We start from the raw sequence: 27,187 nt of genomic DNA, 5'->3' as shown, positions 1-27,187 counted from the left end.
TCACTTTTCACTAATGTGGTTTTTATATTCACATATGTATTTAAACAGTATCTATCTTCCTCATGATAAAGGGGAGCAGAGATACTGTCTTTGTTGTTCACCAGTATGTTTTAAGAGTTTATTACAATAATACCCGGTAAATAATTACTGCTCAAGTAATACTTAATGAATGAAGAAATTATTGAGTAGAAATAAGCATGAATGCATTAAGAATAAACTCATTCCTAATACTCTCCTACTCCAAGCCTCCCAGAATCAAGTTATATCCTTCTCTCTGGAATGGAGCCAACATATTAATTATTGATAAGGAGACAGGTGATAGTGATTTAGTAATACAACTATTAGGCTCATTAGCATTTGAGAGAGGAAGGAAGGGAAGTAAGGAGAAGGGGAGAGGGAGAGAAAGAGCAGATGAGTATCTAGAGTTTGCTTAACAGAAAGAAATAATAAATAAAGTGAAACGTCAGGCATCAACTTCAAAGTTAGTTGTTTAAGAGATAGGATCCTAAACCTATTTCAATAAGATTGGTTAACTACCTACTTATAATAACATCTTGTAAATTACTAATATAACACTATGTCTTATTCTCTATAGCAAAGATTTGCTACCTGATGAAATATGAATGCACTCCAATTTTTCATAAGAATAGACTGCTCAGTTTTTAAAATAGGGATCTTCCTGTTAATCTGGTTCATACAAAATCTAGTTGCCACATCACTACAGATTAACTGTGCCAATCATTAGGTGCATAAACTAGGGCAAATCGCTTTACGTCCTCTAGTCTCTTTCTGTAGTTGTAAAGATAGAAATAGTAATACATACCTTATAGACTTTAAACTAAAATGCTCACAGGTGACAAAGAAGATTATTATATAATGATAAAGGTGTCAATTTATCAAGGAGATATAACAACTGTAAATATACATGCAACATCACAGCACCTTAATATATAAAGGAAATACTAACAAAACTAAAAGGAGAAATAAACAGGAATACAATAATAGCTGTGGACCTCAATTCCCCACTGTTAACAATGGAGACATCGTCCAGACTGAGAATCAATAATGAAAGAGTAGTTTTGAACAATACTATTGAACAAATGGACCTAACAGACATACAGGACAGTCCGCCTGACAGCAACAGGATGCAGCTTCTTCTTAAGCATGCACAGAACATTTTCCAATATAGATGATATGCTAGGCCACAAAACAAGTCTAACAAATTCAATAAGACAGAAATTATATCAAGTATCTTTTTCAACCACAATGGTATGAAACCAGAAATCAGTAACAGGAAACTCACACACATGAAAATAGAACAACTCAATCTTAAACAATTAATTTATCAAATAACAAACCAAAAGAGAAATAAAACATTTCTTGAGGTAAATGAAATAGAAACACAACATAACAAACTTATGGAATGCAACAAAAGCAATTCCAAGAGGAAAGTTTGCAGCTATAAACACATGTATGAATAAAAAAAATAAAGTTCTCAAATAAACTACCTTGAAGAACCAGGAAAAGAAGAAAAAAACTAGGCTCAAAGTTGGCACTATAGAGAACAGGATACCAATGAAAAGAAAACAATTGTAAATGAAAAAACTAGCAAGATTAAGTCAGAGAAGGCAATGGCACCCCACTCCAGTACTCTTGCCTGGAAAATCCAATGGACGGAGGAGCCTAGTAGGCTGCACTCCATGGGGTGGCTAAGAGTCAGGCACGACTGAGCAACTTCACTTTCACTTTTCACTTTCATGCATTGGAGAAGGAAATGGCAACCCACTCCAGTGTTCTTGCCTGGAGAATCCCAGAGACACAGGAGCCTAGGGGGCTGCTGTCTATGAGGTCGCACAGTGTCAGACATGACTGAAGCGACTTAGCAGCAGCAGCAGCAAGATTAGGAGCTGGGTATTTGAAAAGATTAAAGAACTGACAACTGTTAACTAGACTAATCCAGAAAAAATGAGAAAGGGCAAAAATACCCAAAATGATTAATGAAAAAGAAGACATTCCAGCTAATAACAAAAAATAAAAAGGTTGATGAGACCACTATGAACAACTGTATGCCAATAAATTCAACCTTGCCAATAAGTTAAATAACCTAGAAGAAATGGACACCTTACTAGACACATAGTTTACTAAGACTGAATCATGAAGAAATAGAAAATAAAAACAAACCAATTATTAGTGAGAAGATCAAATCAGCATTGAAAAACTTCCCAACAAAAGCCCAGAAGCAAATGCTTTCACTGGTGAATTTTACCAAGCATTTAAAGAAGAATTAATGCAAATTATTCTCAAACTCCTCCAAAAAATTAAAGAGAAAGGAATGCTCCCAAACTTATTTTACAAGGCCAGGATTACCCTGACACCAATGCTAGATAAGGATACTGCAAGAAAAGAAAACTACAGGTTAATACTCTTGATATTTATAGATGCAAAAATCCTCAACAGAATAATAGTAAATGATATTCAACAGCCCACTGGAAAAATCATACACCATAAGCAAGTAGGATTCATCTCTGGGATACAAGGATGTTTCAGCATATGCAAATCAAAATGAAAGATAAAAATCATATGATTAACTTAACAGATACAGAAAAAGCATTTCAAAAAAAATCAACATTTTTTCCATGATAAAAACCTTTATCAAAATGAAAAATAGGTTAGAAGGGATGTATCTCAACATAATAAAGGCCATTATATAATAAGCTCACAGTTCATATCATACTCAATGACAAAAGGATGAAAGCTTTTCCTCTAAGATCAGAAATATGGGGTCCACACTCACCACTCCTATTCAAAACAGTACTAGCAGTCCCAGTCATAGCAATCAAGAAAGAGAAAAAGAAATAAAAGATATCAGAATTAAAAGAAGAAAAATGTCTCTATTTGCAGGTGACATGATATTTCACATAGAAAACCTTAAAGATTTCCAAAAAGTTGCAAGAAAACAAATTCAATAAAGCTGCAGTATACAAAATTAACATAAAAAATCAGCTGCAATTTTATACACTAACAATGAACTAACAGAAAATGAAATAAAGAAAATAATTCTATTCACAATAGCATCAAAAACAACACAATACTTAGAAATATAGAATGTTTAATCAAGGACATTAAAAATCTGCATAATGAAATCCCTAAGACACTGATGAAAGAAACTAAAGATGAAAATAAATGGAAAGATATTCTATGTTCATGAGTCAGAAGAATTAGTATTGTTAAAATGTCCACTACCCAAAGCCATCTATAAGTTCAATGCCTCACTTACCAAAATTCCACTGAAGTTTTTATAGAAATGGAACAAACAATCCTAAAATTTGTACGGAATGACAGAAGGTCCTGAGTAGCTAAAGCAATCTTGAATAAGAATAAAAAAAACTGAAGATATCATACTCCTGATTTTAAACTATACTATTAAGCTATAGTAATCAAAACAGAATGTGTCTGTCATGAAAACACACATAGACCAATGGAACAGAACTGAGAGTCCAGAAATAAACCCTCAGATTTATGGCCAGCTAATATCTGACAAGGGAGTTAAGAACAATCAATAGAGAAAAGTCTCAGTCAAAAAATGGTGCTGGGAAAACTGGAAAACCCATGCAAAATAATTTATATCACGGAAATGCAAATCAAAACCACAATGAATAACCACCTCACACCTGCCAGAATAATTGTCATAAAAAAAGACAAGAGATAAGTCTATAGCTAGCTAGAATGTGAAGAATAGGGAATCTTCTGCACTAACCATGAGAATGTAAATTAGTATAGTCACTATGGAAAACAGCATGGATGTTCCTCAAAAAATTAAAAGCAGACCTACCATATGATCCAGTAATCCTGCTTCTGGGTACATATCCAAAAGAAATTAAAGCACTATTCTTAAGAGGTTCCTGCATGCACAGGTTCATTACGGCATTCTTTGCAATAGCCAAGACATGGAGTCAACCTAAATGTCCATTGTTGGGAAGAATGGATAAAGAAAAGGTGTCACACACATACACAATGGAGTATTTTTCTTCTATAAAAAGGAAATCCTGCCGCTTGCGACAACATGAATGAACCATGAGGGCATTAGGTTAAGGGAAATAAGTCAGAGAAAGACCAGTTTTGTATGATCTTACTTACATGCGGAATCTAAAAAGAATTCATGGAAACAGTTAAAAAGTACAAACTTTCAGTTATAAGGTGAATAAGATCAGAGTATCTAATCTACAGAATGGTGACTATAGCTAATAAGGCTGTACTATGTACTTAAACTTGCTAAGATAGTAAATATTAGAAGTTCTTCACACACACACACACACACACACACACACACACCCCTTATAACTATTTAAACAATGACTGTGTTAAATAACCTCACAGTGGTGATCATTTTGTAATATATACACATAACAAATTATTACATGATACATCTTAAGCTCACATAATGTCATATGTCAATTATATCAATTGACAATATGTCAACTACATCTCAAAAAAGTTGAAAACATCTCTATCATTTATCAGGGTAATTGTGAATTGAAATAAGATAGGTAAAAGCCCCTCTATACAATTTAAACTTTCTAAAAGTCTAAGGAATTATCATGTTAATTTTAAATATTCATGTCACAACTACACGACATGGAACACATGCGTGTTGACTGCATTATTTATTAGGCATCACCAGTATTTTTTAAAATAAAAAGACCTTGTTTACTTACCCATGAGGGTTGTGAAAGGTGCAAGTGAAATAGTATCAGTACAAATGCTTTAATCATGTACAATTACGATTATTTAAAATATCAGTCAAATTCTACCACAAAACATGCTCTCACCACAAAAATTCATTACTAGTACACAGCAACAAAATTTTTTGAAATTATCCTTACATCAACTATTTGAAGCAACCAAAGAATCAGAACTTTGAGGAACACTATTCTCTAAACTGTATCATAAGTTATGAAAACACAATGCCATTTGAAAGATATCTACATAACAAACGATCAAAATCCCAGAGACCAATTTCATTAAATAGCTCCTTGTAGCAAAGATTTAATGTAAAAACAATGATGATTTGGAAATACAAGTATGAAATCAGGCTTTCAAAAAGTACATGTAAATTTAATTATCCCTCGAAGTTATTTTTTGAAATGGGCAAAAATACCAGGAATGTGTCATAAATGCTGTATTTCTGCTCAAAGCAGTGATTTAGAGTTGCACAGCTTGCCAAGGCTTGACTTCCTCCGAAAGGCAGAGGGTATAAGGAAAGTAGTCAAGCTGCTCATTATTTAGAATGCTGGATATAAAATCATCAGCTTCCAATTGTTTGATAGGATGAAATATAAAAACACCACAAAAAATTGGCAGAGAAAAAAAGATTCAAAGTCCTACTCCACCTTAAATGGCCTCACTGTGTGACCTCTGAAATGGTAATGGGTTATGAAATCAATGTTTTAGCCTACACAAAAGTGTAGGTAGCTAAATTGTCAAGAAGGATGCTGAAAATGTGGCCTAGAAAAAGCACCAACACTCTAAACAGGTCAGCACAGGAAACATAATACACACATGCATCAAACTTGCTCATCATATAGCCTTCAGCAAGAATATAAAATACATTTTAGACACTGAAAATAGTTTCTCAAAACAGAAAACAACCCACCGAGCCACAATGTATGAACACATTAACTAATTCAGAGGCCACCTTTACTCTGCACTTGCAGAGATAATGTTTGTAAAAGGCAAAGACAATTAGGGCATCTTGCATCATCCTGCCATTTCCACCTATTTTCCCAAGCCTGTTGCAGCTCTCTGTCCCAATTCCATATAATAAATGCCCGAAATAACCATTAGTCTCCATTAAGACTCTTAGCATTTCCCTTTAATTGCTAGATTACTGCTTCCCTACACTTCTCTCCTGGAATTTAAGGATGAGATGAAGAGGGTAGCAGCATCATTGAAGGAAGACACTGCCAGTGCCTCCCTCCACCAAATTTGGCATCCTAGCACAAACCTAGCAGGACTGGGGTCTGAACATGAAAGAGGGTAGGAAATCTATGCCCAAGGAGAACCTTGAACCCAACGCCGTCTAGCTGGATTCTCAGAAAAACTTACAACTTTCAATTTCCAAGGTGCAGTTTTGTTCATCCAGTGGGTACCGCCTCAGGTCCATCATGCAGGCAGCTGTGGTTGTGATTCTAGAAAAGAAATATCAGTGATACATGGTGTTAGCTGGTCCATGACTGAGCTGGAAAAATTAAGTCCCAAAGGAGATGGCACTGGGCCTCAAGGAGCCTGATTTAGCCTAATCTCTAACAAAAAGAGTGCTACAACTTTGGATAATCATTTTCCCTGGTGGGCCTCATGATGCTTTGTAAATTAAACAGAGTGTACTAAATCAGTATTCTCCAAAGATTTGGTCCATTACCTACCTGGTACCCCAAATCACCTGGAAGCATTTATTAAACAGGCAGTTTCTATTCTCCGGAAGCTCTTGTGATGGAATGGGGCCATCCCAGGACTCTATTTTACAAGCATGACAGGTGACTGAGAAAAATCAATGTGGCTCTCAGTCTTCCACTCATGTTTGTTTTCTCCTTCTTTTCTCAAGATCTTAAAATCAAATTTCCCAACAATCTCAGCTTTGGTCCATCATTTTTGACATTTCTATACAGAGTGTAGTGCTTTGCAAGTGTGTTACTACAATACACAATAAGCCTTTCATCTGTCACCTAATTTGGTCTGTCCTGAATAATCTTTGTCATAGCCTTTTAGAGAGTTTTCTCCTATTGGCTGGAAGGATTATTTATCTAAAACAGACAGTACCTTTATAATTTATCAGGGAGAGATGCATATGTCTCCAGTGTGTTTATATTTCTCTGTCATCATTTTTCACTAACCTGTCTTTTCACTAATAGAAGACCTACTAGAAAGAGCCAAAAAACAGTTCTAAGTGATTATCAGTATGCTTTCTAATCAATAAGGCAGCATAATGTTATGAAAAATCACACTTTAAAACACAACAGACAAAGGTATGAATCCTAACTCTGCCTCATTAACACTGAGATACACGTCAAGATGGTCAACATCTCCTAACCAAACTTAGTTTCTTTGTCTGCAAAAAGGGGGCATTTTAATAACAATAATAATTACCTAACAGTTTCTGGATGAAGTAATATAATAATTTATGTAAAGAATATAAAAGAGTACCTACCCATAACAGGCCCTTTACATCTGGTAAACAAAACCAAGTGGGAAAACTGGTGTTAAAGTTGATGAACTTTGGCATAGTCTACTCTGAGAGGCACTATACTTGTGTGTTGGAAACAGAAATAAATGCAGCCCTAGCTTGAGAGAAAAAATCCATAGCTAGACCTTTTTCATTAAAAGGTCTCGGGCACTGGGTTTCCCTGATGGCCCAGTGGTTACGAATCTGCCTTCCTATGCTGAGGGTACAGAATCGATCCTCTGCTGAGGAACTAGGATCCCACATGCCTCATGGCCAAAAAAAAAAAAAAAAAAAAAAAAAAATGAGAGAGAGAGAGAGAAGGGAAAAGAAAAGGTTTTGAACACAACTTAGACAAGTAGTCCAGGCAGACTGAATCTATGAAATTCCTTGGTCAGGTTTAAGCGTCTTACTCCTTTGTTGTAGGATGAAACGCGTAAGTTATGGTAAGTAGTTCCTGCCTCTTTAGTGAGATTACTGCTTCATTAAGGTTTGTTCTTTGCTAATTTTTGCTTTCCTATTTAGTCATAAGTGAGCATCCTGTGACTGCTGTCCACCTTGGACTCCTTACTCTCCTTTACCAGGAGGATTCTCTGCCTCAACTCCTCAGCCATCTGCCTTCTTCAGAATCCGTGGCCCCATTGCCCCACTTCCATGTTACTACAGTATCTTGGTCTCTTAGTCTCTCCATCTGCCTCCCGACTATTATTCATACAAGGGTAAGACAGTTTAAAGACACAGATAGGATTCTACCAGCCCTCTTCAAAATTTTTAGAGGCTCTTCCAAAAAATTCCCAATCTTGGCTATGACCTAGGGTTACCTGAATAATCTAACCTTTTCTTCCCAATATGATCTCATACCAAGTCGCCACTCACTATTTCCAGTCTTCACATCTGTTCTCTCTGCCTAGAATATGAATTTCCCTACCCCCAATACTCACAAAGCCCTATATTTTCCTTATCCTTCATCTCAAAATCACCTCTTCTGAAAGGGATTTCTTAAGCAGTCCACCCAAAGTAGCTGCCTTAACTGAAGCTCCATCTTAGCTATTTATTTTCTTCAAGGAATTATTACAATCTAAATTATCTTGCTTATTTCTATTTTGTAAGAATGATTTTTCTCAGTAAACTTTAAGCTATTTAAAAGCTGAATTTTTTTCTATTTATTGTAAGGGAATCAAAAGGGATCTGTTGAAAGGATAAAGACATGAATTATAGAATCAAGCACTTGGTTTTGCTGTGCATAAATCTTTTATTTGGGGGATTATTTTATTGCATAATTTCTCTTTTTTAAAACTTATAATATGTCTTACGTTTTAGAGATTCATTTTATATTTTAAACAGTAAGTAAAACTTAGTCTACTTATTAAATTATATAACTAGTTAAAGAGTTTACCCTACTATTAAACTGATTGTTTCTGTTTTTGATGGGACTGATCAAATGTCTATAATTTATTATTTTATAAATTATTAAAGTTATATAAAACTTTAACACTCACATTTGCTCCGGGTTAAAAGAGGTCAATTTATTTTGGTTATGTGATGCTTGGTTAAATTTTCACTGGTCTACTGTCTTTTTTTAACATGTAGATGTAACCTGAATTACCACTAACATAGAGGAACTTGTATTGTGTAGAAGAGAAATTGTCACAGAAAATAAAGTTAGCTACCTAGTGGGCATACAAATTCTCATGCTATTTAAGTAAAACAGCAGATACAATCTTCATCTTGATACACTAGAGAAAATTAACTTTGTTTGATAGAATGAACACCAAAGCCATGAAAGGTACAAGGGATACATAGGATAAAGAGGGACAGTTGTAAATAGATGTCTGACTGTGTAGGTGAGGTGAATTTTGCAACTGCTACTATATGCTGTGGTTGACACTTTCTGCTGATGTATATTCAAGGCAACTAACATCTGTGAACACTAGGCTGTGAGTAAGAAAAATAAATTGACTAATGCTATTGCAGAAACAATTAGGTTTCTACTCATGCTTTAAAAATGAAGTATTAGGAAAGTGTTTTTCTCACATCAACAACATTCATATTCCTACTGATGTTTCTCTTTTTTTAAAATATTATAGCATACTTCATAAAGGGCTTCCCTGCTGGCTCAGTGCTAAAGAATCCACCTGCCAATGCAGGAGACTGATGTGGGTTTGATCTCTGGGTTTGAGAGGATCCACTGGAGAAGGAAATGGCAACGCACTCCAGTATTCTTGCTTAGGAAATCCCATGGACAGAGCCTGGAAGGTCACAGTCTATGGTGTTATAAGACAGTCAGACATGATTTAGTGACTAGTGACTAAAAAATAACAATTTCATAAAACTAACTAAAATATATATATAAATGTTTTCTAGTTGATGTTTATAAGCCTTTGTATTTCCTGTTGGGATTAAAACAGAAATTCTGTAGCCAAAATAATCCACTTGGAATCCTGATCATACAGAAAAGGATGAGTGACCAGGGACAAGTCACTTACATGCTCCAATGCATGGTTGCTCCTGAAACAGTGAACTAGAAGCCTGCCATATCGCTTTGTTGTGAGATGATAAAAGTAAGAAAAAATTCTGCAACACTAAATTTTCTTCATCTTTTGTTATTACTCACTGCTAATGAGTAGACACAGTGATAACTCATTTAACCAGTAGCTACTTGGTAGCGGGCATATGTATATATTTGTATTCATGAAGAAATGTAGAATATTCACACCCTTTTAAGCAGAGCAGAGCTATGATATAAATCATATTCCAACATATAAATATTCAAAAAGAGTCATTATGTCATATGTGTATATGAAATTCTTATTAACAAATTTTAAGACAAAGTACAGACTGAACTGAACAGATGTAACAAATCTGCATATTTTCTAGGTGTTTTATGAGATCAGAAACCACATCTATTTTTATTTGTATCTCAAAAACCTTGCCAGGGGTTGGCCTATGCCAAGACTAAAATAAAAATAATAATAACAACAACATAAACCAAACAAAACAGTCAAGGTCACAGGTATTCTCAAACTGAGGATTTTGGAACAATTCTCTAATATAAGCGTCTAATTCAATTTATTTTAAAAAGTTCTAAAACAAATTTGAAAGTCAAAATCATCCTTACAGAAGAAGCCACCTTGGAATAAATTTTATTCAGAAAAGCTCAATGACCAACATCAAAATCTATTCCTTGGGACACTGATTTATAACAGAGCTACATTTCTCTAAGAATAAGTCAACAGAATAAATATACTTAATGGGTTTTTCATGAACCTGCTTTTCTGAATCCTGATAAACATCCTTAATGGGCCTTAAATTACTCAGCATCACTACATTTCTTGAAATGTAGCTAATAACTCATTAGGCAGGTATCTTGGTTAAGTTTTAAGACCATTGGGAAATATATGAAGACAGTCCAGTTTTCAGTCAAAGGAAGCAGTCAGTGATTCCTCCAAAATGAAGATTAGAGGAAATCTTCTATAGCTAAAAATGGAAATGTGTCTCCTTTGGGGGGCTGAATACTACTGCATGACAAGAGCCACTTTTGGGGAGCACCAATATTCTAACTGGGCTAAGAGATCTTCAGATAAACTTTTTATTCCTCAGCCATTGATCCAAAAAGATTTATGTCGCAAAATACTGACACAGTGCAGGAAAACTAAATGTGTAACATAGCATAAAAAGTCACTAGACGCAGCTATAAAATCAAGAAATACAACTATGCCAGTATTTCATATCAAAGACATAACAGACATTTTAAAGTGTCATTAACTGGGATTTACTGATGCTACTATATCATTCCAAGTTTGAATATGACCTAGGACAGTTATTAAGTGATAATAAATGCCTTTGCCCCTCAGCCAATAGGAAATAACTCAGGATCATCAATGTGACACATGGGGTCTTTCAACGGATTGTTCAAGAGGGGCTTTTAGGAGCCAAAATATATGGTTAAACATGTGCCTTAACATGTGAAAAACTTGTTAGGATTTCAACCAGAGATTATAAACAAGTGACTCTGAACGCTTACTTTGATCTATCAAGATAACACTCTAGCTGTTCCACCAAAAAAAAAAAAAAAAAAATTCAGCATCTTGGCATATTTTTTTAAAGAAAATTAGCTGCCTTATCCCCAAATATGTTCAAAAAATAATGTTCTAACTCACTGCATGCTTCTACTTTGTTCAAAATGTACATTTACTTAAACACACAACTTATTTTAATTGCAGGAACAAAAAAGGAACCTCTGGGATTAGTAGGCAGCATTAATAGAGAAAAATTAGGATGTTAAAAAGGTCAATTATCAAAAAATACATTGAAACTTTTGTATGATTAAATATGTATTATGAAAATACATATTTTTCTGTAAAACAAACATTAAACACGTCCAACTATGGGGGGAAATCCCAATTGCTTTATTTCAGCATAAAGGTATGAATTGAAATTTTGAGAAGTTCTAAAGAGCTCATCTCAGTCACTTCCCCTGAAAATACTTAATTTTTTTTGTTTTAATATCTCCAGGAAGACTTGATATTATTTTGTATCTTACAACTATTCCAGTTGGGAAACTAATGTCTTACATATATCCCCTCTTATATATTCTTGTCTTTTGTAGAGAAGATAGAACACCTATTGCAGGGGTTAGCTGACCTCAGCTCTGGTATTCTCAATAATAACATATCTCAAATCAATTGATCTCTTACTATGTTCCAGACACCATCTAGTGTTACTGAAACATATCATCTTATTTAACATGAGGAGTGTCCTATCATTATTTCCATTTTACAGATAAGATAATAGAGACACAGAACAGTAGAGTGATTTTCTCCAAAGGTCACAGAGGGAGTAGTCGAGCTGAGATTTAAATCTAGGATGTTAGTCTCCGGAGCCCACAGAGGTACAATCACTAACTAGGCAGGTTGACCTTGATGAAGTCATTTAGCTTCTCTGGAGGACTGGACAATTTCTTAGATCCCAAGTGAGCTTGGAAATTCTACAATGCTGTGAAAATATATTACATGTTCTATGACCCTGTATATTTTGTAATTTTGTTTTACCCACACATTCAAAGATTGTATTTCACAGCTGTTTATTCTGTTTTAGTCAATTATGTAGATTAGCCCACCCCAGACACGCAAACACAGGCCGCTCCCCTAGGAGTCCCACTTAATATTCTCTCCTGATTGAAGGTCTCCCACAGCATTTTTCTTCTAGCCTATGCTTTTGATTTACCTCCATAGAGGCCTTCTGTTTAAAGTATAATCTCCAACACTTATGCATAATTGTTTTTAAAAGTTCTTTACAAGTCCTCCTGTAGAGTCACATGGGCTACTATGCTCAACTTTGTAATCACCAAAAAAAGTAAGATTGCTAGCAATCATGCTACCATTTGACAAATCGTGCCTTTCAGACTGGAGCTATTTGTACTCATCTGCAGCTGTTGGCTTTCTGTGACTCCTTGCTCTTTTGGAATCTTATTCTCTGTAAAGATACTCTGCACAATAGAGGAAACACGGATTTCTGCTACAAATTCAGGGATTACAATGAAAGACATTTCCTTAAGCAACACGCCTATGGAATCCAAACAGCAGTATCTCAAAAAATCTCATTCTGTAAGCATATAAATACTAATCAACCAAAATGTTGATATAGACATACTCATCTGTAGTCAGTCCTGTGTTTTATCAAGATTCTCCATATAACATAACTGGTGGTCTTATCCACAAACCTTTTGCTTATCTCATAAATGAGAATATCCATTCTTCTTTCTAGATTAACTCTTAAAGGGATTGTGACCCTGAGGAAAGAAAATCTTTTTTTTTTGTCTCTTTTATTTTTTGATTCACAACCTAACAACTGAAATCTGGCTTCAGATCGCTATAAGAGATTTAATTATACAAGAGCCACTTATCAATGGGAAAGACATATAGCCAGGACTCTAATTATTTCAACAATGATTTCTTTTTAGTTTGCTTTCACAATTTAAAACAGTTTAGATGCCAGATACTTACTGTTGCACTTAATATTTAAAATAGTTTCTTTTTATTTATGACACATTAGAGACATACCATTTCAGAATAAGTTCGCCAGTTTTATTCCAGTCCTTTAATTTCTTTTTTTTTTTTTAACAAAATGAGAGGCTCACAGCTGCTGATCTATAGCTGGTCAGTGACTGATTGAGGTTATAACCTCAGATGGGTCTGCTGTCACTTGTCCCACATCCAGTTCGGCTCAGTTCAGTCGCTCAGTCGTGTCTGACTCTTTGCAACCCCATGAGTCGCAGCACGCCAGGCCTCCCTGTCATGACCAACTCCCGGAGTTCACTCACACTCACATCCATCGAGTCAGTGATACCATCCAGCCATCTCATTCTCGATCTTCCCCTTCTTCTCCTGCCCCCAATCCCTCCCAGCATCAAAGTCTTTTACAATGAGTCAACTCTTCGCTTGAGGTGGCCAAAGTACTGGAGTTTCAGCTTTAGCATCATTCCTTCCAAAGAAATCCCAGGGCTGATCTCCTTCAGAATGGACTGGTTGGATCTCCTTGCAGTCCAAGGGAATCTCAAGAGTCTTCTCCAACACCACAGTTCAAAAGCATCAGTTTTTCGGCACTCAGCCTTCTTCACAGTCCAACTCTCACATCCATACATGACCACAGGAAAAAACATAGCCTTGACGAGACGGACCTTAGTCGGCAAAGTAATGCCTCTGCTTTTGAATATGCTATCTAGGTTGGTCATAACCTTTCTTCCAAGGAGTAAGCGTCTTTTTATTTCATGGCTGCAATCACCATCTGCAGTGATTTTGGAGCCCCTCCAAAAATAAAGTCTGACACTGTTTCAACTGTTTCCCCATCTATTTCCCATGAAGTGATGGGACTGGATGCCATGATATTCATTTTCTGAATGTTGAGCTTTAAGCCAACTTTTTCACTCTCCTCTTTCACTGTCATCAGGAAGTTTTTGGTTCCTCTTCACTTTCTGCCATAAGGGTGGTGTCATCTGCATATCTGACGTTATCGATATTTCTCCTGGCAGTCTTCATTCCAGCTTATGCTTCTTCCAGTCCAGCGTTTCTCATGATGTACTCTGCATAGAAGTTAAATAAGCAGGGTGACAATATACAGCCTTGACGTACTTCTTTTCCTATTTGGAACCAGTCTGTTGTTCCATGTCCAGTTCTAACTGTTGCTTCCTGACCTGCATACAGAGTTCTCAAGAGGTAGGTCAGGTGGTCTGGTATTCCCATCTCTTTCAGAATTTTCCACAGTTTATTGTGATTCACACAGTCAAAGGCTTTGGCATAGTCAATAAAGCAGAAATAGATGTTTTTCTGGAACTCTCTTGCTTTTTCCATGATCCAGCGGATGTTGGCAATTTGATCTCTGGTTCCTCTGCCTTTTCTAAAACCAGCTTGAACATCAGGAAGTTCACGGTTCACATATTGCTGAAGCCTGGCTTGGAGAATTTTGAGCATTACTTTACTAGCGTGTGAGATGAGTACAATTGTGCCGTAGTTTGAGCATTTTTTGGCATTGCCTTTCTTTGGGATTGGAATGAAATCTGACCTTTTCCAGTCTGGTGGCCACTGCTGAGTCTTCCAAATTTGCTGGACTATTTAGGGCAGCACTTTCACAGCATCATCTTTCTGGATTTGAAACAGCTCAACTGGAATTCCATCACCTCCACTAGCTTTGTTCATAGTGATGCCCACTTGATTTCACATTCCAGGATGTCTGGCTCTAGATGACTGATCACACCATCGTGATTATCCGGGTTGTGAAGATCTTTTTTGTACAGTTCTTCCATGTATTCTTGCCACCTCTTCTTAATATCTTCTGCTTCTGTTAGGTCCAGACCATTTCTGTCCTTTATCGAGCCCATCTTTGCATGAAATGTTCCCTTGGTATCTCTAATTTTCTTGAAGAGATCTCTAGTCTTTCCCATTCTGTTGTTCTCCTCTATTTCTTTGCATTGATTACTGAAGAAGGCTTTCTTTCTCTTCTTGCTATTCTTTGGAACTCTGCATTCAGATGCTTATCTTTCCTTTTCTCCTTGGCTTTTCACTTCTCTTCTTTTCACAGCTATTTGTAAGGCCTCTCCAGGCAGCCATTTTGCTTTTTTGCATTTCTTTTCCATGGGGATGGTCTTGATCCCTGTCTCCTGTACAATGTCACGAACCCCATTCCATAGTTCATCAGGCACTCTATCTATCAAATCTAGGCCCTTAAATCTATTTCTCATTTCCACTGTATAATCATAAGGGATTTGATTTAGGTCATACCTGAATGGTCTAGTGGTTTTCCCTGCTTTCTTCAATTTCAGTCTGAATTTGGTAATAAGGAGTTCATGTTCTGAGCCACAGTCAGCTCCTGGTCTTGTTTTTATTGACTGTATAGAGCTTCTCCATCTTTTGCATTAGAGAATATAATAAATCTGATTTTGGTGTTGACCATCTGGTGATGTCCATGTGTAGAGTCTTCTCTTGCATTGTTAGAAGAGGGTGTTTGCTATGACCAGTGCATTTTCTTGGCAAAACTCTCTTAGTCTTTGCCCTGCTTCATTCCATATTCCAAGGCCAAATTTGCCTGTTACTCCAGGTGTTTCTTGACTTCCTACTTTTGCATTCCAGTCCCCTATAATGAAAAGGACATGTTTTGGGGGTGTTAGTTCTAAAAGATCTTGTAGGTCTTCATAGAACTGTTCAACTTCAGTTTCTTCAGCATTACTGGTTGGGGCATAGACTTGGATTACCGTGATATTGAATTGTTTGCCTTGGAAATGAACAGAGATCATTCTGTCGTTTTTGAGATTGCATCCAAGTACTGCATTTTGGACTCTTTTGTTTACCATGATGGCTACTCCATTTCTTCTGAGGGATTCCTGCCTGCAGTAGTAGATATAATGGTCATCTGAGTTAAATTCACCACATCCAGTCCCATATAATTTTAAACTGTCAACTACACATGCTGGAGGTCTTCCTTCATTTCTCCAGCTCCACCCTCCACCCTTAACCATCAGACTAGACTGCATAGACTTCAAAACTTCTCTGACTTCTAGTTGGATTTCGTCAACGGGGAGCAGAGCAGGTGTCTGGGGAGGGGGAACGTGAGAGTCTGGGAACTGTACTCCAGACCCCATCCCCAGGAACTTGTGAACAGGTCCCTTGACTATTCCTACCTCTCGCTCTTGAAGTCTAGGATGCAAGGGAACAGATGGCAACCTGCTGATCCTATCTCAGAGGTGAGGGGGGGAGGTAGGGAACGGCTCCTTCTCTTTATAAATTGACTCCTTATCTTTGTAAATTACCCTTTTTATTACAAGTCATCTCAAATTATCCCACTTTCACTAAGGCATCTGTTTCCTGTTGCACCCCTGACTGATAGAATGTATTATAAAATGCATTTAAAATCTGAAGTTTCTCTAGCTAGGCTGTCAAAAAAATTAGAAGCATATTCCATTCCTGGGTATTTTTATCTTAGGATTTTAAGGATATGGGGATGAAGTTTTCCTTGTACTTAAAATGAACTGCCTTCTTCCTGTGATTCCAGTCTCGGTTCACTGGAGCCCACCCAAAAAGCACTCTCTCTCCACACCAGCCAAAGCAACCCTTCCTCCCCTACCACTTGTTACTGTCTTGTTTAATTTTATTTCCTTCATAACACTTATCATACGACTACCCTGGCATCCAGTGGTTAAGACTGGACTTCCAATTGTGCTTCCAATGCAGTGAACTCAGCTTCAATCCCTGGTCAGAGAACTAAGATCCCACTCATTGTGCTGTGTGGCCATTTTTAAAAAAAAAATTAAATAACATGGAGAAATTACTTTAAAAAGTACTTATTATTACTGGAAATTAGTCTGTGTATGCATTGGCTTATTCATTACTTTCTGTCTCCCTAGTAGACTCAGAGTCTATGTTAAGCTGTGTTTTTACAAAACAGATCCTGAAGGATTGCTCACTAGGGATCACCATCTGTGAAAGCGAGAAGGAGCTGGACAAAGGAAAATGCTGATGCAGGATGCTGGCCCAGCAACATGGATGTTCTGACCAGAGTACTGCCATCAGTTACTCACGTGAGACTGAAATGACCTTTAAACCACCTCCCTCTTCCACCATCAATACACATACACACACCTTCCTTGAATAGCTGGCATCTCATGGCTGAGAAAAGATACATTGGATTAAAAGGTCAGTGGGAAACATGTTCTGAGGTTGATCCAGCCTCCAACATGCCCTCTCACACATTTTCCCTGCAGTACATGGTTGTAACTGTGATCACCTAAACCAGTAAGTAAAAGAGATTTTACTGTTATTGCTGCTGCTGTTATTTTTCGAACACGAAAAATAAATTACTCAAATCAGCCTCCTGTCACATACTAGCAACTCAGCTTGCACTTATGACTCCAACAAAAGCTACCAACAATGCCATCTCAGACTTATCTGCCACTCATTTCTAATGGCAAAAGATTTTCATCTCAGTGGCATGCTTGCTACTTAAGTCTTTTATATAAAACAGGTACCAAATACGCAGGAGAATGTTTCACACCATTAGAAGCCACACATTTGTGTTAAAAACTTATACAGTGCTGCATGTTAACTATATTTCAATGGAAGTGGAAGAAAAGAAGTAAAAGTAAATAAAAAGCAAGCATGATATGAAGTATAAAAAGATGAGAAAACACAAATTAAACCTGAGGATTATTACCTTTCTAATCAGCAAAAAAAATTAAAGAAATGATAATATTTAGTACTACACATTTTGCAGGGAAATGGACCCTTTCACACACGCTCCCAGTAGAATTATAAATCAGAACACTTTCTGGATGACAGACTTTCTGTAACAGAGAAGAGTGGCTAGCATAGCGTTCGTTGATCTTCTGTAAGTTTCGAATACACGGGGGCACAGAGGTCAAGAACAGAGGCCTTGGCAGCGAAGAGCGGTGCTGGGCTCATTTCTTGGCACTGCCTCTTGCTGTGTGACCTTGGGCCAACATATAAAGAGGAGTTACTATAATACAAAAGGTCCTTTTGAATGCTGGACAATCATTTCTTCAGAATTCTAAGGAGGTATGACCCTGAGTATCCCACAAAAAAGCAAAAGACTTTCTTCTGATTTGAAAAAATCATCCTGATTCTTCAGAAGCTTTTAGCTACTTAGGATGAAGTTTTGAAGTAGGGGTAGAAGGTTCCTGTGGATAAGATCAACTAGAAGGTGAAATCCAGAGAGCCCCTTATACCTGAAGACTGCTGCTGCTGCTGAAGACTAGTTAAAACAAAAAGTTTAGAATTTAAGATGGAAAAAAAGTGTCTTTAAAAAGTTATCCCCACACATGTCTTGTGATGCAGGGTAGTTAAAGAAAACAAGAGGAAAAGAAAAAAAAAAAATTGTCTTGTACCCAAAAGATGATACACTGAATAAGAAGACTGTGTTCCTGCTCAGTCGTGTCCAACTCTTTGCAACCCGATGGACTGGAGCCCACCCTGTCCATGGAATTCTCCAGGCAAGAATACTGGAGTGGGGTGCCATTCCCTTCTGCAAGGGATCTTCCCAGTCCAGGGATCGAACTCAGGTCTCTTGAGTCTCCTACAGTGGCAGGTGGATTCTTTACCACTGCACAACCTGGGAAGCCCAAATAAGAAGATTAGCTGACTAAATAGAGAACTGAAGCAGAGTGAAGTAAATCATCAAAAAAATAAATAAACCCTGGGGCTCATTTGAAAGAAAACTCCTGGAGAAACAGAAAAGGCTCACACAAAAAAGGGCATAAACACTTATGTTGAAAATGACAGACAATTTATAATACAAGTCACTAAATATTATTATAGCATAATATAAGTCACTAAATGTTACTGTGTGTGTGTGTTAGTCACACAGTCATGTCCAACTCTGGGAACCCATGGACTGGAGCCCTGTCAGGATCCTTTGTACATAGAATTCTCCAGGCAAGAATACTTGAATGGGTAGCCATTCCCTCCTCCAGGCAATCTTCCAACCCAAGGAATCCAACCCAGGTCTCCTGCATTGCAGGCAAATACTTTACCATTCGAGCCACCAGGGAAGCCCAAATTATTACTATAGCACAGTACAAAAGGTAAGAGTGAAGACAAGCACATCCAATTCCTGGATGAAAAATGAAAACTGAAAACAGAAGACATCAGAAAAGCTATCAGAAAAGGAAAAGGTGTGTAACACCGTTTTTATACAGATAATTTCATTTCCTCCAAGCTGGGAAATGGGGACAGGGTTGGAAGAATGAGAAGATGGACAACCAAGTTAAAGAATGGTTGTGCTGTCAGTATTTCCCGCAGCTTGCCTGGTCTGTCTCTCTGTCAGTTTTTTTCTCTAGGAAAAAAAAAATGGCAAACTAGCTTCATAATTCAGTAAAAAATGTTACTGAGTATTAAACCCTGAAAATTAATTGCTTAACAAATAGATGAGTGAGCTCTGCTGTTTCACCTGAAGAAGAAAGCAGACTGATGGCTGTAATAAGAGCCTCTATTTTTACAGAGAGCTCAAGGGAGCAATGATGGGCTGTTTGCATGGTCCAAATAGGAAGCTATGGTCATAAATTCTAACATGAAGGACATGGAGGATTTAGGTTAAATAGAAAGATGACTTGGCTGATAGTGAAGGCTATAAAATCATGAAACAGCTCCCTGGGTGAATGGTAGATTTCCCTTTCTGGAAATGATGTGTAAAGAAGAGGCTCATCTGTCAGGGTGATGGAGAGGGGCCCAAGCACATTAGGACGGTTTAGGTGACAAGTCTGTACTTTCTGGTTCACCAAAGCAGCCTCTATCTTTAATTTCCAGCAACTAAAGCAAATGCCTAAATCCCCTGCAGCCTGAGCGTACCTCTGATAATTTGGCTTGTAATGGATTTTAGCTTAATAAAACAGACAATAATGTGAAGAGTTGCTAAATGTAATTAAATAACTGAAGAGGTATAATATAGCCTATAAACATTCAAGTATTGCAACGCATGCTTAATGACATCCAGGGCCAGGTAAAGATGTATTTCTGTCAGGTAATTACTAACAATTATTTAGGACTGTTCTCAGAGCACTGGGATGCAACATTAAATGTTGGTTATCATCTTCATGCTCAGTGTTCACATTAGTTAAGCATTTGTGGTAGCGTAACACCATAATGTCACTAATGAGTAATTATTTCTAGAGCAATTATTTTTTAAGTGATTAAGATGTGTTATATCACTGAGACACAACTGACTTCATATTTGCTTTCTCAATAGCTTCCTTGTCTTCCCTACAAGTTCCCTTCCCCAAAGCATATTAGACTGTCTTTTTCTCACAGGAAAAGAATAGACTAATAATTACCAAATGCATACCGTCCGTGAGGGAAATACAATGCAACACGCTAATGTTTGCTAATCCTTAAGCTACCATTAGGGAGCTGAAGAGAGTATCAGGATATTGAGTTGGATAATATATACATTCAAAAACCTAAAATTTGCAAGTTTATCATCACTTTGTCAATGAGCCTGAACTGTAATATATCTGAATGCCAATAAAGGTGCTGACCAATATTAGTTTATCCACAGTGAGAGCTTACATTCTGCATGGTGCTTACTAAGCCCTGTAGACGATATTTAATAAAAATATTGATGTATAGTCTTTGACCTTAAGAACTTTAAAATCAAAGACAAGACACAAGATAAACTGATACAGAAAGGTATTATTTGGGATCCCTGATAACTCAGACAGTAAAGAATCTGCCTGCAATGCAGGAGACACGGGTTTGATCCCTTGGTTAACTCCAGCAAGTAAAGGAAAGGTAAAATCTCTTTGAGCCTTAATACTAGTAATATCATAACAATATGAGCAACTACCACTTAGAATGGATGTAAGGACTTAAACAATATATAAAAATTGATTATCATGGACTAAGCATTCTTACAAACTTTAGCTCTAAATAAGCACATAGTTTTATTTTTTAATATTTATTATTATTAGTCATATGTGTTAAGCATGAATAATTTGTGTTATAAGATCTCTGATAAGGGAGATAACTAGAAGCTGAAGTAGTCATTGTGGAGGAATGAGTTACCAGCTAGGTGATGAAGGATGGACAAGACTTTGCTAGATTGAATGTAGGGAGGGTTTTCCACTTAGCAGAGAACAACATGAGTACATGCCCAGAGCCAGGACATAAGGGTCAACTGGCCAGAGCAACTTGAGTGGTAGGAAAACTCAAGATTTATACAGGGTGAAGGCTGGATAAAGGAAAACAGCAGTTGACCTTAAGTTTCAGGCCAACTAATTTATATTTTATCCATTTGAGAACTACAGAGCATGATATGATGTTATGAAACAAAGTGCTAATATTATAATTTACTTAAATCTGATTGATAAGCCACAAACTCAGATCCCCAGAGTGTCAGGTTTATGGCATCTGTACTATGAGGAGTAGGCTCTACATAAGACAATAGGCAATGGCGAGAATCGGGGTCAAATAAAAAAAAAGAGAATACCCTGTCCACACAAGGTATCAATGTCTTAACTTCGGCTGATCATTGCCATGTGGGAAATAAGGCTCAGCTCAGGTTTCTGACATTTAGAAATAGAAATACACATTTTTAAATGAAATGTTCTTAATTTTTAAAAGTACAATGCTAGTCAAATAAAATGCTTGTCTGAATTGGTATGTCCTGAGGGCAGATGGAAAGCAGCCCTTGATGTTATGTGATTTTATAAATGAGGAAAGCAAGTTTCTGAGACATGCAGTGATTTACTGCAATTGACACAGTGAGTTATAAGTAGTTTTAGGGTCTTAACCAATGGAAACTTTATCCAAGATTAAAGTAGAACTCACTGGAGGTTAAGGCTTCATTCTACTTGGTATGGAACAGGATGAGCACATGCTTAGAGACAGGACAATAGTGAGGTTTCAGTGCAATCTTCATTACACTAATAGATCATTTTTCATTACAACCCCAAATGAAACAAACTAACAGATGAACATGTGGGCTTCCCTGATAGCTCAGTCGGTAAAGGATCCACCTGCAATGCAGGAGACCCCGCTTAGATTCCTGGGTTGGGAAGATCCCCTGGAGAAGGGACAGGCTGCCCACTCCCTATACTTGGGCTTCCTTTGTGGCTCAGCTGGTAAAGAATCCGCCTGCAATGTGGGAGACCTGGGTTTGATCCCTGGATTGAGAAGATCCCCTGGAGAAGGATAAGGCTACCCACTTCAGTATTCTGGCCTAGAGAATTCCATGGACTGTATAGTCCATGGGGTCACAAAGAATTGGACACAACTAAGTGATTTTCACTTTCACTTTCAGCAGATAAACACAAGTCAAAATAAAACAAACAAGTATGAGTGTGCATTCTCTCTTCTTGATATCCGTGCAGCAGAGAGGAAAGAATATGTTCTGGGGAGTTACTCAGCCATTCAGACCTTGGTGCATTCACCAGTGTTCACCATTTCCCAGTTATGCCACTTGAGGAGGTCAGTTTGCTTGCCTTTAAAATGCAAATAATGGTGTCTAGCATACAGTTGCTGGGTGATAATATAGAACTGCATAACTTGATGACATGCTATCACACTCAAGCAAGAGGGATAATGTCTTGAAACTTGATTTTAAACACTATTTAAGAGAGTCAGGAAAAATGATTCAATGATTAGAAACAGATGTTCTGATATGAGCATTTATGGTCAACTTCCCTGGGAAGTATAAGTTAAAAGTCTGGTAACAGCCAAATAAATTGCTAACAAACTAGCCTACCATTCACATAATATAGGTCAGCAAAAATTTCAGACCATGGTAAAGAAGAAATAAGAAAGGAAAAGTTAAACATGGTATTAAGATTAATTGCATTCATGATGCATTACAGGATAGAAGAATTATGAGTTAAAATCAGTTTTCACAGTTTGATGAAATGAGTTAATGAAAATTTTCAAGAAAGGTAATGAGTTGGAGAAATAAGCAAGATTTGTAACAGAACAGGAGATTTCTCTTGGATTTACAACTGTGACACCAAAAGACACAAATTTAACATTCTTGGAAAAGTGGGATAATGCATGGAACAGGTTTAGATTCACATTTGAACCTGGTATTTCAGCTCTGGGCCCCTGTGGATGTTATTAATTCTTTTCTCAGTTTCCTTTTCTGTAACATGGGATAAAAAGGTGTGTTTTATAGCTGTGCTGATGAAAAATAAAACAAAACGATGTACTGTCCATGAGGAATTTAGTGCAATCACTTGCAAATCCTGAGTGTTCAGTATATGGTACCTGCTCTTACCATCACTATTATAATCTATTGTAGTATATGATACCTGCTCTTGCCGTCCCTATCACAATCTGTTGTAAGACTCTGAATGAGATCAACAGGAAAACGGTGAAATATTTTTTAGTGACATAAAAGGAAAAATTAGAGTGATTAAAAATACTACTGCAAAAATACTGCACTCAGTTTTTTGTACACATGAATGGTATGATGACTTTTTATATCAAAAGTAATGTAATTTCTGCCATCTAGAACAGCAAATTCATATTTATACTTTCCTTTTGCATAAGACTCTTGAGAGTCCCTGGGATTGCAAGGAAGCAAAACACTCAATTCTAAAGAAAATCAACCATGAATCTTCATTGGAAGAACTGATGCTGCAGCTGAAGTTCCAATACTCTGGCTACCTGATGGGAAGAGCCAACTCATTGGCAAAGACCCTGATGTTGGGAAAAGACTGAAAGCAAAAGGAGAAGGGGATGGCAGAGAATGAGAGATGGTTAGGTAGCATTACCGACTCAACGGGCATGATTTGAACAAATTCTGGGAGAAAGCAGAAGACAAAGGAGCTTGGTGGGCTGCAATTCATGGGGTCAAAAAGAGTCAGACATGACTTAGGGACCACATAGCAACAACAAGAACAATAAAAACTACTATATATAACACAGATTACTAACGAGAACCTACTGTACACCACAGGGAACCCTACTCAACGCCCTGTGGTGACCTAAATGGGAAGGAAATCTAAAAAAGAGGGGATATAGGTATACCTATAACTAATTCAATTTGCTGTGCATTAGGAACTACACAACCGTGTAAAGAAACTATACTTCAATAAAAACTTTAAAAAATTAAAAAGGAATATTACAGTGTACTCTGTGTTGCGTCTGGCTTTTTGAGTTCAACATTCGTCTGAGATTTACGTTTACACTTTAGGGGGATGAGAGAAGCAAAATCGTCTGATATAATGTGCCAAGGGCTCTACCACGATGCGCTCTCAGGGACTCAGGGTACACTTCTCTATGCATGTGGGGTAATTAGAAAGCAAAATGCACACAAGAAGCTGGGAAATGAGAAACATATATATTAAGTTAGTATTACATGCTAAGTTCTTTAGGGAAAAAATATCAAGTGTTTCTTCATCCATGGGTATATATTAAGAAAAGAGTGAGATATAACACCTAAGGGGTTGAACGAAAAATTAATTTTAATAATTTACATGGAATTTCCAGTAATTCATTGACACATATCACCTTTGGTCACAAAGAAACAGCAAGAATCAGGCTCACTATTATTTTTCCTAATTGTCCTCACCAAACCAATTTCTGATTATTTACCAACTGAATATTTTTTGACTGCGTTGAAATTGATCCTAGAAATATTCATTGGTATATTTATAGATTATGTCCTATCAGAAGAACCATGTAGCGTTTCTCTGCTAATATTCAAATACTGAAAAAGTATAAAGTAATAATTTATCTTCCTATATGCTTAAATAAAAGTATCAGCGTTATGTCAGTCCTTTATGAAAAAGGTTATATTTCTTAGAAAAGGTTATAGATTTCTTTATAACATACGTCAAATCTCTCTTCAAACACTTGACATTTATTAATTTTGATGAAAATATTACTGAACTGTCTCAACCATCTTGTCCTGTATATTTAAGTAGACATGTGATATTTCATAGGAAAGAGACCCAATGCAATAATTTACTAAATATTAGGGAAAGCATTGTAAATCTAGGCAGGAAGTATACCCAGATTTCCTTTGGAACTGAGAAAAACTTAGTATTATACTGTAAGAATGATATATATTGACATATTATTTTATCAACTGATACTCTGACAAATATTTCAGAAGATTTTTCAGTGCAATGATAAATGCTCTTTGTAGTCAAGTTCTAAAAATTCAAATATTTTAAATTATTTTCTGAGTCATAGAATGGATGAGTAAATGCACATTTGATATTACACTCCCCTGATTAAAATTCTTAATGGCATCCTTTCTCTATAGATAAAATGCAAACTCCTGAATATTACCAACAAGGACCCTTCCTTCCTCTCCAACTCATATCTCACCTGTCATAGCTCACTTTCTCACAATTCATGCTCCAGCCATTCTGAAATTATTTAATTGATGTTTCTTTCTTTACTTTTTCCTCTACTTGTCCTTCCCTCTACCTGTCATCCCCACCCCTCTGCTCTCTATAACCGTCACCTAATTAACTGTGAATGTTCCTTCAGATCTCATTTTACCTATTACTGCCCCCATCTGCTTCACTCCCAACACACACACACACACACACACACACACACACACACACACACACACACAAACCAATTACTCAAATAATGTTTTTGTTTTTACACTTCATCATCTGATAGAAACTAAGTGCCTCAGGCAGCTATGTATGTAGGTAGATGAGATATCATAACCACTTTACCACTGAGCCTGGAAAGCAATGGTGGCCCAGTGAAACCTGATGACTTTGAAGGAAGGAATTAGAAGTCAGGTTATTAGCTCTTCAAGTTCAAAGCCAAGCAGGGTCCTCTCCATACTGCCTCTCTGGTCTGATCAACAAAAATGTCCCATTCCCTAACTAGATCACAGAATAGTTTACTATTATTATTACAGTGCATAGTTACAGAGATGCTATGCATTAAGAGCCTCAAAATGTTCATACACTTTATAGCAAGCCCAGTTAGTGGTTCAGCGGTAAAGAATCCGCCTGCCAATATAGGAGACACAAGAGACAAGGGTCCAATCCCTGGATCTGAAAGATCCCCTGTAGGAGGAAATGGCAACCCACTCCAGTATTCTTGCCTGGAGAATCCCATCTACAGGAAAGCCTGGAGGGCTAGGGTATATGAGGTCACAAAGAGTTGGACATGACTTAGCACAGCATAGCAGCAGTTACTCTTAAAGAATGTTTCTCTCTTCTTAAAAATAGTACTTCACTTTCCTTATGAAAAGGACACACAATTATTTTGGAAAATCTACAAATCAGGAGAGGTATTTTTTTTGTTAAAATTTTTAATTAGGGGATAATTACTTTACAATATTGTGATGGTTGCTGGCATACATAAACAGGAGTCATCCATAGGTATACATGTGTCCCCTGCCTTTTATACCTCCCTTCCACCTCCCTCCCCATGCCACCCCTCTAGGTTGTCACAGAGCACCAGCTTTGAGTTCCCTGAGTCATACAGCAATTTCCCATTGGCTATCTGTTTTACATAGGGTAATGTATATTTTTCAGTGCCATTCTCTCAAATCATCACCTCTCTTCAGGACAGAATTTTAATCACAGGAGTGCATGATCAAATCTAAATACAGAAAATTAAAATTAAAAAATGGAAAATCAACATAAAAGATGTTAATAGCAATATTAAAATAGCAAAAAGCTGAAATCCCCTAAATATTCCAAAGTAGATGGCTGAAATTATACATTATTCACAAATATGACAGATTAGAAGGAGGAGAGTGAAAAAGTTGGCTTAAAGCTCAACATTCAGAAAACGAAGATCATGGCATCTGGTCTCATCACTTCATGGGAAATAGATGGGGAAACAGTGGAAACAGTGTCAGACTTTATTTTGGGGGCTCCAAAATCACTGCAGCTGGTGACTGCAGCCATGAAATTAAAAGATGCTTACTCCTTTGAAGAAATGTTATGACCAACCTGGATATCATATTGAAAAGCAGAGACATTACTTTGCCAAC

At 36.9% G+C, this 27,187-nt stretch overlaps 1 protein-coding gene across 3 annotated transcripts in view; it reads right to left on the bottom strand.

Annotated features, from left to right (window-relative positions):
* Positions 1 to 27,187, bottom strand: part of GABRB2 (gamma-aminobutyric acid type A receptor beta2 subunit) — a 305,548-nt gene that overhangs the window by 131,190 nt on the left and 147,171 nt on the right. For all 3 annotated transcript variants that reach the window (XM_018050082.1, XM_018050081.1, XM_018050083.1), the window contains exon 6: positions 6,106 to 6,188. In XM_018050082.1, the coding sequence (XP_017905571.1) occupies positions 6,106 to 6,188 (83 nt within the window). The remainder of the gene's footprint in view (positions 1 to 6,105; positions 6,189 to 27,187) is intronic.

This window comes from Capra hircus, chromosome 7 (genome assembly GCF_001704415.2).
Source record: "Capra hircus breed San Clemente chromosome 7, ASM170441v1, whole genome shotgun sequence".
In the NCBI taxonomy this organism is placed as follows: Eukaryota; Metazoa; Chordata; class Mammalia; order Artiodactyla; family Bovidae; genus Capra; species Capra hircus.
This window is presented reverse-complemented; position numbering and strand designations above follow the sequence as displayed.